The 16,351-nt window shown below is 41.2% G+C and overlaps 1 protein-coding gene across 1 annotated transcript; it reads left to right on the top strand.

Annotated features, from left to right (window-relative positions):
- The first annotated feature begins 732 nt into the window (after nt 1–732).
- Nucleotides 733–14,561, top strand: RFC3 (replication factor C subunit 3). The gene is made up of 9 exons (XM_082007052.1): nt 733–1,757; nt 2,837–2,974; nt 4,122–4,189; nt 6,962–7,059; nt 9,601–9,782; nt 10,588–10,724; nt 10,851–10,949; nt 12,004–12,073; nt 14,301–14,561. The coding sequence occupies exons 1-9, from the start codon at nt 1,671–1,673 to the stop codon at nt 14,490–14,492; spliced, it is 1,071 nt and encodes a 356-aa protein (XP_081863178.1). The 5' UTR covers nt 733–1,670; the 3' UTR covers nt 14,493–14,561.
- The last annotated feature ends 1,790 nt before the right edge of the window (nt 14,562–16,351 follow it).

Raw genomic sequence — 16,351 nt, 5'->3', positions numbered from 1 at the left:
TGACTCTGTGGGACTTGGAGGTAAGCACTGGGCAGGATATTGCTGCTGCAGCTTGCACAGACTCAATCATGTACAAGGGCAGTGCTGACAAAGCAGTACAAGGTGAATTTGCTAATTTATGGCAATCTGCAAATAAAACTGATTCATTAATGTCTATAAGAGTAGGTAATGTAAATATTTCAGATAAACAGGTGACATGGTACTAACGAAAGTGCACTCTCTTTGCCCCCATTACATTTATGTGATCTTTATGAGTAACTTGAATGTCTAGGCTAATGAAGCTATTACCTGCATTATGGCTTTCTGACTGTATGAATAAATGTGAACACAGACCTGATAAAATATGAAGTCACATGAACTTTTCATCTAATTATGCTTTTTTCACCGAAATCATGTAAGTAAAAAAATTAGGCTGACACATTTCAGACTACTCATGTGCATACCCATGTTCTATTACATTAAGAAATTCTACTTTCAAATAATATCATTTGTGAATGATGCTTCATTTACTAGGACTACTACACAAAGAAACAAAATGAGAGTTTCTCTATTATATACATATTCTTTATGTAATTCTGTTCATACATATTCTGCATATACATAAAGCCACACACATAGATGGAGCTTGTGTCAGAATATCACAGAACGCAAATTCTGTGTGATACACAGATTATGGGCAACCCATTGATTTTTAATGAGGCTTCCAGTCTGGGATGACACCAAGAGAAAGAACGTAAAGACCATGTGTCCCCCTGACACAGAAAACCGGCCTCCTTTTGCCAGCCATCTGTAGAGGTCAAGAGGCCGAATGCACGTTGATGAACCTGGTCACAGGCAGGGCGGGCAGGCCATGGGTGTCTGAAGGGGTCTTTTCTGTCTGCCCCTTGTCTCTTCCTTCCCTGCCTGCTCACCCTCTGGCTGCCGCGGCCCTGGGGCACCCCTACGGGAGCTCACCTCAGATCCCACCTTTCTGACCGAACATGCCTTCTGCCGGCTCTGTCACGGGAGGACTGCTCACGCGCCGCCGCCAGCATGCCCCCGCCGCCACCGCCCCCCCGCTATGTAGTAGCTGCGTATGACTTGTAAAAAAAAAAAAAAGTGAAGGTTAGTAAAAATAATGAGTTTGCTGCAAATAGCACGAGACCCGCTGCCGCAGGCGGGCGGCGGCGGGCCCCGGTACTGGCGCTGCCGGGCCTGCAGCCACCCGGCCATGCCGGGTGCAGCCCCAGCGCCACGGCCGGGTTTCAGCGGCGACACGCCCGGTGGCAGCAGAATACAGGACCCCGCGGCGCCATCCATCGGGAAATGCAGCGGCACCTGCCCCCGGAAGCACGAGCTTTGCGGCTTCACACGCAAAACCTGTCAGGGCACGGAAGGGAAAAACTGTCATTCAGGAGGGGAAGAAAACAAACAACAAAACCCAAGGCTGGCGGGGGACCAAGGGGGCGGCGCGACCCCCGCGGCCGGGTCGGCCGGGTTGAGGCGCGCCTGTCGGGGTTCACGCAGGGAGCCGGGCGGGGTGGGGCGGCAGCGTGTTTCCGCTCTCTCCGCGGACGCTCGTGCAGCTGGTCCCTCGGCGGCCGCCGTACCGGCCGCTCCTCCCGCCGCTGTGGGCAGGGGCTGCGCGCGCGCCGGGGACGGCGGCGGGTGGCGCGCGCTTTTCAACCGCCATGAGCCTGTGGGTGGACAAGTACCGGCCCGGCTCTCTCGGCAGGCTGGACTATCACCGCGAGCAGGCGGCGCAGCTCCGCAACCTGGTGAGGGGGTCCCCGGGCTCGCTATGCGGCGCTTGGCGGCCTCCCTGGCGGGTTCTGCCCGGTGCCGTTGCTGTCTCCAGCCCTGGCGGCGGAGGCCGCCTGAGGCGAGCCGCCAGCGGGCCCCTCTCTCCGCAGCGAGGATCCTCCAGCAGACGGGATTCCGCGGCCCATAAAGCTGCGTCTGCAAGGCGGGGGTTGGGGGCTTTCCCTCGGTGCAGGCCCTAGCCGTCGGGGAACCCTCCCTGCCGGGCGCCGGCGGCGGGAAGGTAGTCCACTGGCATCGTGCCCCGCTCGGGAGCATGGCCTTTACGCTCAGGAAGAGGCTGCGAGGAAGTTAGTGGCTTGGCTTTTTCAGGAGCGCTGTGCAGCTGGTTTTAGCTGAGAACGACCTGAGCTGAGAATAGGGCTTGTTTACGTAAAGTTAGCTGAAGTTTTTAAGGTGAGCAGCTGGCAATAAGTCAGGACTATGTGATTGCTTGGATGTTAAAGGACTGCTTCTCCTGCCAGATATGCTGACTTCTCTTCACTAGACCACTGGGTTGATTCACTGTCATGTTTTTCTATGTCTGTTAAATCTACCCAGTGTGAATTGTGACTGGGGGGTTTGGTCAGATGTTCTCCAGGTCATGCTTTTTAGCTTTTTAAGAAACAAACCTCTAACTTCATTTAAATACAGGCTATTTACAAGTTTGCCCAGATTCAAGGCTTGCAAATGAAACAACAAAGTAATTGTATATATGCATATATATACGTGATTCTATGGGTGCATATCTGCTTTAAACTTTGTTTTAATGCTTTCTACTGTGTGTTTATTGCAGCTATCACTCTAGAAACCCGGGAAAGAAGGGGTTTTTTTGTTTGGTTTTGGGTTGGGTTGATTTTTTGGTTTTGGGTTGTTTGTTTTTTTTTTTTTTAAGGGTCAAGTGTTTGGAGTTAAAGGAGTTACAGTCTTCAGAAAAATGTGATGTTTTATAGGAAATATTGCTGTGGGAAAGGAATTCAGCAGTTCTATGTTGGAGAAGTCATTCCGGAGTGAGAATGGAAGGATGAATACTCTCATCATCTTGCTCTGTGTTCAGGTTCAGTGTGGTGACTTCCCTCATCTATTGGTGTATGGACCATCAGGAGCTGGAAAAAAGACAAGAATAATGTGTTTGTTAAGGGAATTATATGGCGCAGGAGTAGAAAAACTGAGGATTGAGCATCAGAGTATAACGGTAAAAAACAAATCTTCCATCTTCTGTGAAGTAATGTAGGTATTTATAACTGATGTATTTCTGTTGTAAGACCTTTGTATTTATTTCAGTTTTATTAATAATTTTTTTGCATTTAGTGCTTTTGAGCTCTTCTGTGTAATTAATCAGACTAGTTTGGTTACATGAACAAATACTTCTGCCGGGTGTTCTTTTTCCTTAGGCCCTCATGTATGGGAGGATGTGGAGGTTTGTTGTTGTTTTCTGTGGCTTGTTGCTTGTTTTTGTGGGTGTTTTTTTGGTTGGTTGGTCTTTACAGGTCACTTTGCACAATAGTGTGTGTTGTAATAGACTAGCGCTCAGTTAAATGTTTAGCATTTCATTTGTCTGCGTGAATAACCCTTATCTTTAAAAATATTAGCACTGTTTTGGCATATATTGAATTTTAACTTGTTTTCTAATTCTCATAGTGACAATTTCAGCATTAGCCAAAAAAAAACCCCACAGAAAAAAAACCCAACACAACAATTTAAATACTACCTGCCTTGGTCTTAGGCATTTAATTGTTTAAAATGTGATATTATCCATTCAAAATCCTTGTTATGGAAGGCTTAACCAGCAAGAGGTTACTAAGCTTTATTGATAAGTAGGTTATTTAATGCTTTTTAATTCTCAGTAGTGGAACAAATATAATACTTGGTCTGGATGATGGAAATATAGGATATATTTAATTGTTCAGACCCCAACTCAGTGCTGATATAAATACTAGTATTTTCTTTAAACCAGGTATAGACTTGAAATCCTTTGCCAAAAGAAGTAAACAGTCACTTCAGACTTGTCCCGAGTTTTTCCCTCCAAAACTTTTGTTTGGAGGGACAAAGTAGCACTTATTTTGAGTGGCTGATTCCAGTGATAAGATTAGTCAGTAACTGGAGTATGCAATAATATGTACTATGTCTTGCTATAATAATAATTACTGTTATTATTTTATCATACAGTATGTATGTCAGTAGTCCTCCTTTGGGTTGGGGGGTAGGAGATGTGTAAGTCTAGTGTCTCAGCAGTTCTTTGGTTTGCCTTTGACCTAGCCAGTTGTAATCTGTAAGATAATTTTTGCATCAGATTTTTAGAACACTGTTTCTGAAATCTAATATGCTTACTTTTTACATAGGCACCTTCTAAAAAGAAAATTGAAATTAGCACCATTGCAAGTAATTATCACCTTGAAGTTAACCCAAGGTAAGTGTACAGTAAAAATAACCCACTTCAAATATAAGCTGCTGTTCATATTGCAAGTGGTTTCAACCTGGGTGTATAAGACCCTGATTGCCCATTTTTTTGCCTAAGCAAATTAGATAAAGGTTTATGGGTTTGGACTGCAAATGGGAGCAGGGAGAGGATTTTTAATTGGACAGCTCTAAATGAACAAAAATTTGCATTGCTGTATACTAAAGACAGTAATGTTCAGCTTAACATCAGTATGCTTCTGTGGCTAGTTGAGGACTGGGTAACAGAAACAATTCTGGATTCATAGATTTAACCATTTAAGTTGAAACTGAGAACTTTTATTGGAACCAACACCCCCATATTGTTAGTTTTTTCACAAATACAAAAATAAGGTACTTTGAAAATAAGCGATGTTTACCCAGTAACTCTTAAAATAGTTTAGAGCATGGGAAAGAACACCACCACAAAATACTGGTAATCCTGTCACGAGGGAGGTCAGATGTTGATTTAAATGACAAAACCTATAATGGTGTACTGTATGTCTTCTTTGACAGTTGTGAAATTGCTGGTGATAGTTCACTGACCCAAAGTAAATACTTGTATTTACCGGAAACCTTTTAATGTTCCTTTAAATCACAGGAAAGTAAATGTCATTGTGCACAGGGAGGCTTTGTTTATGTTGGCTTTGCTGTCTGGGTTGCAGTTTTAAGACAGTGTGTATCCTAAAGTAACTTTTAGATTTGTGCTTATTGCTAAACCTTTTCCAGTGTTGCTCTGCATCTTAGAAGCTATTCTTATGTACCACGTCTGCTTTAAAAGCTTGTTCCGCAGATAATATCTGCGTATTGATTAGTGAGTATCTGCTGGTATTCTCATACAGACCCAAATAATTAAAGCTGAGACTCTTTTATTGGTAATTAGCTGTTTGGATATGTTATTTTGAATGGTTGGACATTTTATATCACCAATCTTCTGCTCTGATAACGTAATACTACTAATCCTTCTATTGCTCTCCACAGACTACTTTTTAGCTCGAAACATAAAATAGTTGTATTTTACTTTAAAGGTAAAAGTCCTGGAAGTGTAGAACTGCTGTATTTGATATGATAATAGTAGTGCTGAGTTTTGACTAAGAGTTAATATATTGATTCACAGGCTTTAAGTGATCAAGCAATTGTCATGTTTATGTCTGACCAGACAGTGAACCTGTGTGTGCTGTGCTATAGTCTGTGAAGCTTGATTGAGTTATAGTACTCTGAAATCATGTTGTGCATCTTGAGTAACATGCAACAACATAAATGGCTAACAGGGAAAGGAAATGAACTTCTAGGAAGAACTCTGCAGACATTCAATTTTTTTATGGAACTTCATTAGATAGAGCTGTTCTTTTTCCTCCAAAAAGAAGATATTGTCTGAATTCCAAAGCGTTGCTTGCTGGTCACTTGACTAGCTGGGGTAGATGCTTTAAAAAGGGTTGTCCTGAGTAAGTGGGTAATAAAAGAATAACGAATGACAGAAGTTAAATGTTTGTGTGGTAACTGCCTTTGTTCATTGTTTTTCTGGAATGTTTGGTGTGGTCACCTAATATAAATTATAATCTTTCACTACGAAATTAGAACTCTGGGTTCTCTGTTATTGCGGAGAATAAGTTCTTTCAATGTTAGGAAACTATTTTAACCACTTTCCATTTCCAAAAATTGGCCTACTTCATAAGTAGAACAGTCTTATTTCATTTTGGTTTTTGTGCTGTAATGACAGGTCTGCTCTCTTGCTGAAGGACAGATCTCTGCAGTCAAAGTCAGCGTAGCCTGTTCAGCAGATTATGAACTGTTGAGCTAATATGCTTCTGTCCATTCTGCTGCCTCCTCCTTGGCAAGAATGGGGAAGGTCTGGTTGAGTGGTGACTAGAACAGGACAGATAAATGCCTTTTACATTTGTTTGCCAGTGAAATACCGCAGAGCTCCTGCTGCCTCTGTGAAGGCAATAGTCTGGGGATGCTAAAAGAGTGTGGGGTTTTTCCCTTCTTTTTCTTTGCTTTTTCAGTAATCTAGCTTGCAAGCCAGTTCCCAGTGGTTGTCAAATCTGAGTCAGGCTGGCTGAGCTACTAGCCTGGGGACTGAGAAAGCTGTGTAGCCCTACTCTAGGGGATAGTAAGGAGAAAAGGCAGGAAGGAAATCTAGTATTTCCCCATGTTTTCCTGCCTTCTAAGAGGAAAAAAAGTTAACCATCTGCGCTGTAATAGTGTCTGAGTATCTTTTGCTAGTAACTCCAATTTCACTGTGTCTGCTACTTAAATTTACATTAAGCATATAGGTTGTTCATAGCATGACATCTAATTTTCAGGGGGAAAACACCTATGCATTTACATCAGTCCTTTCAGTCAGGCATCCTGTTATGTAGTTAGACTTAATTTTTATTCCCATAATGGGTAAAAATGTTTGTGTTACATGTCTTTGCCCAAATAGCAAGTAACAAAAGTTTAGATTCCTCATACCAGAAACATTTCTATTTTAAAGAGTTAAAACATCTTGTGACGGTTTCACACTACTTCCCAATACGGTGCTACTAATCCAACTGTGCCTGCGTCAGCTTTCGGTTGTTTTTATTATTGCGAAGGTAACTCGCAACAAAGTATATGAGTTGAGCTTAATTCTAACCTCAACAGCTTCTGAATTCTTTCAGCATTTTTGTTTTCAGTTGAGCAGCAGGCTGCTTAGGAGGATATATTTAATATGCAGTATAAAATTGTTTTAAATCAAGTTTTATTCACACTCCTGGTACAGTGATGCAGGAAACAATGACCGCGTAGTAATTCAGGAACTCTTGAAGACAGTAGCACAATCCCAACAGCTTGAGACAAGTACACAACGAGATTTTAAAGGTGAGTAAAAACCGTTAAAACCAGTCAAAGTACTTCTTAAACTTGTTTTTCAGCGACTTCAGTTGACTGTGTTATTTGTACCTGTATATTGCACAAGGGCACACATGAACCTTTCCCAAACTAAACAACCTCCCATTTTTCTTCCACTGTGCAAATATCTTAAGTGGTTAAATACTCATATGAGGTTCTCTTGTGTTGGTTTCTCAGGAGGACAGGGTGTAGTTGAATGACTGCGGCTGGGCAGAGCGAGGTGGGATTCCTGCTGTCTTTTTACCAGGCCTACTCTTGAAATGCACTGTAACTTAGTTCAGTGATCTACAGTAGTACTTGAGTTATGAGTTACTGAGGCTTAATATTGAGATGAGGGGTAGGACAACCGTATGGCAAATGGTGCTGTGTAAGTTAGCTGTTTTTTTGTAGTGTTTTGAAGGATGAGCTATCATCCCAAAAGTTTAGAAGTGCTTTATCCATAGCGTATGGAAGGACACGGGTAAGAAAATGCACAGAATCATAGAATCTTTGAGTTGAAAGGGACCTTTAAAGGTCATATAGTCCAAACACCCTGCAGTGAACAGGGACATCTTCAACTAGATAAGGTTGCTCAGAGCCCCGTCCAGCCTGACCTTGAATGTTGCCAGGGATGGGGCATCTACCACCTATCTGGCCAACCTGTGCCAGTGGCTCACCACCCTCATTGTCAAAAATTTCTTCCTTAGATCTAGTCTAAACCTGCCCTCTTTTAGTTTAAAACAGTTACCCCTTGCCCTATCGCTACAGGCCCTGCTAAAAAGCCTGTCTCATCTTTCTTATAGCCTCCTTTAAGTACTGGAAGGCTGCAGTAAGGCCTCCCTGGAGCCTTCTCTTCTCCAGGCTGAACAACCCCAACTCTCTCAGCCTGTCCTCACAGGAGATGTGTTCCATCCCTCTGATCATTTTTATGGCCTCCTCTGGACGCTCTCCAACAGGTCCATGTTCTTTCCTGTGCTGAGGGCTCCAGAGCTGGACGCAAGACTCCAGGTGGGGTCTCAGCAGAGTAGAGGGGCAGAATCACCTCCCTCAACCTGCTGGCCCTGTATCCTGGTCTACATCCAAAGAAGCGATTGGCCTTCTGGACTGTGAGCACACTTTTCTGGCTCCTGTCCAGCTTTTCATCCACTAGTACCCCCAAGTCCTTCTCAGCAGGTCTGCTCTCAATCCCTTCATCCCCCAGCCTGTGCTGATACCAGGGCTTGCCCTGACCCAGGTACAGGACCCTGCCCTTGGCCTTGTTAAACCTCATGAGGTTCACATGGGTCCATTCCTTGAGCTTGTCCAGTTCCCTCTGGATGGCATCCCATCCTTCAGGCATGTCAATGGAACCACTCAGCTTGGTGTCACCTGCAAACTTGCTGAGAGTGCACTCGATCCCACTATGTCACTGACGAAGATATTAAAGAGTACTGGTTCCAATACGACCCTTGAGGGACACCACTTGTCACTGATCTCCATCTGGATATTGAGCTGTTGACCACTACCTTGTAGATTGAGTTTTTCAAGACACGTTGCTACAACTGTCTTTTTCCTGCTTATGACTAAATTGAAAGTAAAGTCAGAACTATATGAGAAGAGGTTGAAGGAGAGAGGAAATCTTGACAGGTATATTAGAGCAGAAATTAGTTGAAAATGGTCACGGACTTAGTATTTCCTGAGATCAAGATGAAGTACTATATTTCACCTAAGCTGCTAGACACTGGTTGGCTCTACCAGTTATTGGTGTATATATCCTTATGGCTGCAGTCATACCATGCACCTCAAAGTATCTGGTAAGCTGGCTGGTCTCCTTAGGCTGCGTATGTAACCAGAAGAGTAATGGGCTGACTTGTTCCTCAAAGCTGTTCTCACTGGACGATTCAGAGTACTGAAATGAGCCATCTATGAGTTTCCTATGGAGGAACCTGCAGAAGGTAGCTGGGCAGGTTAGCTGCTTCATATTAGGTGTCTTCTGGTTGTTCTGAAGGATTTTTTAAAGACATTTTTCTCTTTTTTTTTTTTTTCTATAAAAGACCATGGAAAGGTGCTGCAGCTACAATAACAAGGTAGCTTGTTGCTACTCCTTTGTTAAGCTAAGACATTGGCTTTTAAATATAAAATGTATTGAGGGGAGTCTTCAAGAAATCTTTGTTTTTTGATATGTCCTTATGCCATAAATTCTTTTGCATTTCTTCCTTAAAAATTCCTTTAAAAAGTTACTGTGCTTTTTACATCATCATCAAAGTGAAAGCTTTTACATCTACCTGGATTATTTCTCGGCATTGAAGTGTTGCAGGCCCTGCTCTGAAGAAATTGATATTCCAGAACATGAATATAGGGTGTGAAGGAGCAGAAGATTATACAAAAACACATGCAGGTAGTCTTAATCTTTATTTTCCTGCCTGTGGAACCATGCTGCCTTTTTCTGCTTGTATCATTTATCTTGGTATTATCGCTTGTATGTCAAAGTACTCATTTTCTTAGAAAGATTCGATATTAATAAAAACCCCGCTATTTTTAATCCTTTTTCAGTGGTGCTGTTAACAGAAGTCGACAAACTCACTAAAGACGCTCAGCATGCTTTGCGAAGAACAATGGAGAAGTACATGGCGACCTGCAGGTTGATCCTGTGCTGCAACTCCATGTCAAAAATTATAGGACCTATTCAAAGCAGATGCCTGGCTGTACGAGTGCCTGCTCCAAGCATTGAAGATGTATGTTGAAACAGAAGCAAAAATAAGCTATTTAAAACTTCATAGTAGACAAGTTCTTGCTGTGGATTTGTGAAATACTTTACCTCCACAAAGTGACCTAGTTTTCCTTTGTGGTGGGTGACTTGTCAAGCACGTTGTCCTGGTTTCAGCTGGGGTAGAGTTAATTTTCTTCACAGAAGCTAGTGTGAGGCTGTGTTTTGTATTTGGGATGAGCAAAGGTTGATAGCAACAACTGAAAAAATCAGTATGTTAAGTAGTTAAGGATTGCTCAGCTTCTCATGCTGACCTGCCAGTGAGAAGGCAGGGGGGATGTGGGAAGCTGGGAGGGGACAGCTGACCCGAACTGGCCAAAGGGATATTCCATACCATACAGCATCATGCCCAGTATATAAAGCTGAGTGAAGAAGAAGGAAGGGGGGGACATTTGGAGTTACGGTGTTTGTCTTCCCAAGTAACTGTTATGTGTGATGGAACTCTGCTTCCCTGGAGATGGCTGAACACCTGCCTGCTGATGGGAAGTGGTGAATTAATTCCTTGTTTTGCTCCGCTTGCTTGCGTGGCTTTTGCTTTAGCTATTAAACTGTCTTTATCTCGACCCACGAGTTTTCTCACTTTTATTCTTCCAATTCTCGCCCCATCCTACTGTGGCTGTGTAGTGCTTAGTTGCTGGCTGGGCTTAAACCATGACACATGTCTTATGAAAGACTGGTTCATCTCTGGTCCAGAAATGTTTCAAACAGGAGAATCTGTAACTACTAAACTGTTTGCTAAGTGTTGCGCTCCCCGCTATCTGTTTCCCGTCTAGATCTGCCATGTCTTGTCCAGTGTGTGTAAGAAAGAAGGCCTGACTCTTCCTCAGGAACTGGCCCAAAGGCTTGCAGAGAAATCTGGCAGGAATCTTCGGAAAGCACTACTCATGTGTGAGTCCTGCAGAGTACAACAGTAAGTCACTGCTAAAAATTAATGTAAATTATACTCTGACACATAAATTAACTTACTTCTGAGGCCTTGTTAGAAGAGGTGACAGTTTGTTTTGATTTTAATTTTTAAAAAAATATTGTTATGTAGGTATCCTTTCACTGCTGATCAAGACATTCCTGAAATGGACTGGGAAATTTATTTGAGAGAAACTGCAAATGCTATTGTTGGTCAACAGACACCACAAAGGTATGTGAATACATTTGCTTGCAGATATAAATTACGTTTTTAGTGAACTCTCAAACCTAAAAAAACAAATGTCATGTTTAAAAATGTGGCATCTTTACTTTAGCTATATATAATTTTCTGGTATTGCTACTGGAGCTGGTATTTTGCAGCCAGAGGAAGTAAGCTTTAAAATTACCAGAGGAGGCTGAATGAGCTTCAGGAACTGAAACAATTATTGGTTTTATCTGTTGAAGCTTTGTAATCAAAAGTGAGCATAACCTTAGTTGCATGTTGTGCTGTCTGTCTTTTTTTGGGGGGGAGAGGGGGCTGCATTTTTTTTGTGGGTTTTTTTTTATTTATTTAAGGCTTTTGTTTCACCATCTTTAGCATTATGCACATTTGTGAAAGAACTTAAAATGATAAATCATTGCTTTTTTTTTTTTTTTTAAGCACATTAGGAGATGCCCCCTTTATCCATCTTGGTGTCATATACTCAGCCTCATCCTTTTAATTTGTTCCATGCATTACATGAGGTGTCACTTAAATTCTTGTATTTAAATTAAATCTTGTAGCCTCTGACCTGATATAAAAAGTGGAGAATTGATAACTTTGTCACTTTCTGCCACCTAATCATTTTACCCCCTCTTGTAAACAATGAAGACTGAAAAACAGCAGAAATGAATCTTGTGGCTCTAATAAATTTTGTGGTGTCTTCTTGCTAATCTTAAGCATGAATAATAATTTAGATATGAAGGGGAATTAAAGGGAGGCAAGCCTGAGACAAATGCTAATAGCCTTGTAGCTTCCAGATTAACTGAGAGCATTGTAACTAGAGTATGTGTAACTTATCTTACTGTTTTGAATAAAAGGTGATATGTAGCAGTTGAATTCACACTGACTGACTTGTGCAGTGATTTTGGGTTTAAAGATAACACACAAAACCCAAAGCAGGAAAAAAAACTTTGCTTGGGTTGACTTTTTTTTTTTCCCCCTGAAGCATATTTCACAAATAGTGAAAACACATTAGCATGCTTTGGAGACATACTTCTGATATTTTGTGGTGTCTTTCCAACAGGCTTTTAGAGGTCCGTGGACGGCTTTATGAACTCCTGACACACTGTATTCCTCCTGAGATTATAATGAAGGTAATTCAGCTATTTAGCTTGTAATGTGTTACAAATATTATTGCCATGATGGTCTCAATTTGAGTAAAAAAAACCAACAAAAAACCCCAGAAAAAACCAGCACACCAAAACATCACAAATCATCCAAACATTGATGAAAAGCTGTGTCCTTTCCAAGTAGACATGAGTGACCAAAAGATACTTTTCTCTCTTGTTTCTTTCCACTGGAATAACCAAAATAGTCTGTGTTATTGCTCTGAAGCAGTAATTAAAGACCTTGTTCCTTCAAACACTGATACACAGCATTCACTTCTCATGATCCTCAGTCAATTAATACTAGACTTTAGTTAGGTTCATGCCTAAATATACTGAAGTATATTGTATATATAAAATTTAAATGTATTTAGGCATGATGGTTTTGAGTTGCATAGATTTTTGGAGGCAGGAGGATTCAGTTCTCTAAAGTGGAACATGTAAATGTCTAGTTTACTCTTGTTGCAGTGTTCTGTATTCACAGAATCACTAAGGTTGGAAAGGACCTTCAAGATCATCAAGTCCAACTGTTAACCCAACTCCACCATGCCCCCTAAACCATGTCCCGAAGTGCCATGTCCACACATTTTTTGAACACTTCCAGTGGTGGCGACTCCACCACCTCCCTGGGCAGCCTGTTCCAATGCCTGACCACCCTCTCAGTGAAGAAATTTTTCCTAATATCCAATCTAAACCTCTCCTGGTGTAACTTGAGGCCATTTCCTCTCATCCTATCCGTAGTTACTTGGGAGAAGAGACCAACACTCACCTCACCACAACCCCCTTTCAGGTAGTTGTAGAGAGCCATAAGGTCTCCCCTCAGCCTCCTCTTCTCCAGACTGAACAACCCCAGTTCCCTCAGCTGCTTCTCAGAAGACTTGCGCTCCAGACCCCTCACCAGCCTTGTTGCCCTTCTTTGGATATGCTTGAGCACCTCAACGTCCTTGTAGTGAGGGGCCCAAAACTGAACACAATTCACACCTCTGTTGAATGGTTTACTAAAACTTGTTATGTGATCACAGAACAGCAGCATCATCAGCAGCTGAGTAAAAACAAAGGACGACATGCTTTGTCCCCCTGAGGACTTCTCAAGCCAGTTTCTGTATTGAAGCATAGCTGTGTTTCATGGGTTAATATTGATATGGTTTTCCTTTGTAAAAGTTTTGTTGTTATAAGTTCAATATTTGCTACGTCCTAGTGGAGAGGTTTGCTAAAGGATGCTAGACCACCAGGTCTCTTCAAAGACAGAACTTGGGAGGAAGAAAAGCAAATGGGGTGTGCATGTTTTTGTTTTAGGCATGCTGAAAGGGTGCTGAAGACAGCTAGCAAAGAACAAAGATTAAAGCTAATGTTTGCAGCTTACCCTAGGTGGACTCTGCCATCGGACATAATTACAAGATAATAAATTTATTTTCACATTAACTGCTTTCTGATAGTTTTGTAGTTAGACATTTCTTTAACCTTCCTGTGTGATGGTAGGTTAGTGGATCCTGCATTGCCCTGTTTGAGCACTGTTGTCATCAGGCCAGAGGTGGATGTTCTCTACCCACTCCCTCTTCATAAACTTGAAATGGTCTAGAGATAATTCTCACTTAATCCTGACTGTTCTAGTAGAGATGTATTTGCAATGATTTTATTGCTGTCTCGGATCTAAAATAATGCATTTTTGCTTTTTGTAATGACTGAAGTATTGTAAATTATCTTGTGTGTGTCTACACATACGTATGTACATAAATGTAGACAGATATACCTAAATTTTAAATAAGCCCTTTCCTTGTTATCTATGTTGTTTCTCTTTTGTGCTCGATGCTGTTGAGACAGGAAGTGATTTTAATACACTCACTATCTTGGTAACAGTTCTCCCTAGTGCCATGTGCCTGCATGCAGTAAAGGTTATAGTATTTGGAGATTAGCTTAATTTATTTTCTTTATTAAGGTATACAAAGTTCCAATACATGATTTTTCCATCTAAGAACACAATAGGTAACATCTATTTTGACATGAGCAATTTATCCTGAAAGAAGGTTCTGAGAAGACATGGTTCCACAAATCTAGTTCTGTCAAATAGGTGGTTTAATGATTCTTGAATGTCTTTTCTGTTGGATTCATGAGTAAACTATTGGTCATAGCTTGGCTATTTTCAGAGAAATGAGGTTATCCTCTTAAGAAAAAATATATAATTTTTCAAATACTGTCCTGTTTTCTCCTCTTTTAGGGCCTCCTGTCAGAACTTCTAAATAACTGTGATGGACAACTGAAAGGAGAAGTTGCACAGATGGCAGCCTTCTATGAACACCGCCTGCAACTTGGCAGTAAAGCCATTTATCATCTGGAAGCATTTGTAGCAAAGTTTATGGCAATTTACAAGAAGTTTATGGAGGATGGGCTAGATGACATGATGTTCTAATGCTGATGCCCAAAGTCGTACATAGAATATTGTGTCATGATGCCAATAATGTTGCAAATGCTGTCTACTTGTCTATGCTTGATTGCATGTGAGTCTAGTTCAAAGTCAAATATTTTATTTTGCTATTAATATAAAACACAGTTAACGAAACAACCATGTTCAATTTTAGAAGCCAAATGGATTGTTTGACAGCCACAAATCCGTCTTTAGATCCATACAAAATACGTTAGCCTTTCAGAAAGACAACAAGTTGCCTTGGAAGTCGTACAAGATCGTAGTTGCTTTGCAGTATTTGTAGGCTGACATTAAGAAGAGACAACATGGATGCTGCATGCTTGCTTTTTGATTGTTCATGGGCAAGGCTGTAAGCAAAAGGTGGTTTTTCTGTGTTGTGCTAAGTTCCAGTTTGAGCATGTACGTTCTGGCTACAGATTTATATATCTCACTGGTTGTCTGTCTTCTTTTATTTTATCCACAATGTTTTCTGTGGCATGCTGACATAGAATGTTTTCTGACTCTTGTTTGTAAGCAGTTGCATTGAAATTGTGAATGAGCAATACTTTTCTGTTGCTTGTAAATCAGTTTGACAACATGGAACACTTTGCTTAGAAGGAATATACCTATATAAAGCAAGGCCACTTGCTGGCTGACACTTTCAACATACATAATGCTGTTCAGGTAAAAATTATTCCTTTGACTGTGGTTTAACCAAGGGTAAAGTTTCAACTTTTAACAAATAGTCTTTCACCTCTTAAAATGATAGGTGACATTTTTAAAATGGAAAAATAAATTGTAAAAAGATGAACAATGAAATGCTGAATTAGTGTTTTGCACTGTGATTACCTAGGTATGATTATTCACTTGTGTGGATGTAGACTGTCTTTCAGAAAGGTGGGATATACCCCTCCCACTAAAGGGAGCCACTGAAGGTTAAAAAAACCTCACAGCACCACCAAAAAAACACCACCACAATAAAAAAACCCGACCAACACCAGCTATGTCATTTTATGCTGAAGGCTTTCATGTGTTATGCCTACATACTATGGTAACCTAAAAATGACTGAATTCCTGCCTTTTGTTACTTCTGTTTGCTATTTAGGCTATTAAGAGATAGTATTTAATTAACTTTAAATACTGTTTCCCTTCCCCCCCCTTTTTTTTTTTTTTTTAATCAGGGAAGTGTTTAGGATTTGGGGATTTTTGTGTCAGAGCTACTTATCCATAATGGCAATTTTTTGGATGCTAGGGCCCTCCCTCTAGTAATTGATGAAAGAGTCTTGCTAGTTATTACTAATTCTGTCATCCCCTTTAAAATGTACAAAAGGCAGCATTAATCCTGAAAGAGGTAGTGTTGCGGCTGTTCTCAGGAACTGACTATCCCACGTGTGGTGTTAAGGCAGAGTTTGCCTTCACATTCACTCCCAGTAAGATGGTGCTGGCCTGCGTCATGTTCAGCTGGTCTCTTTAAAACTGAAGCAGTCTAGAAGATGGATTTTTTTTTTTTTTTTTTTTTTTTCCCAATTCTTCCATCTGCTCTTGTCACCCAAATCCACAGCACTGGTAGCTTCTCAGAGTGTGACTGTCAGAGATCCTAGAAAGCCATTAAATTCGTGATAGTGGAAACGTGTACTTATATCCATTGCAAAGAAGAGCACAAGAATGGTAGAGGAGGCATAACTACTGTGTGTTCAAATTGCCTGTTTTGCTGGAGTCTAGTCTTATCTACTAATTTTTAAAAGCAGAACAAACTTTACCATTTACCTACTACGAGTATAATGTGTGATGAAGCAGAAGTGTGAGTTCAAAAGATGATGAAACGCTTTCCCTGCCCCCCCCCAAGACAACCTCAAAAACTTGTG

Source organism: Phaethon aethereus, assembly GCF_964289735.1.
Source record: "Phaethon aethereus genome assembly, chromosome: 1".
Lineage (NCBI taxonomy): Eukaryota > Metazoa > Chordata > Aves > Phaethontiformes > Phaethontidae > Phaethon > Phaethon aethereus.
Note: the sequence above shows the minus strand (reverse complement) of the source record. Positions and strands in the feature narration are given on the sequence as shown.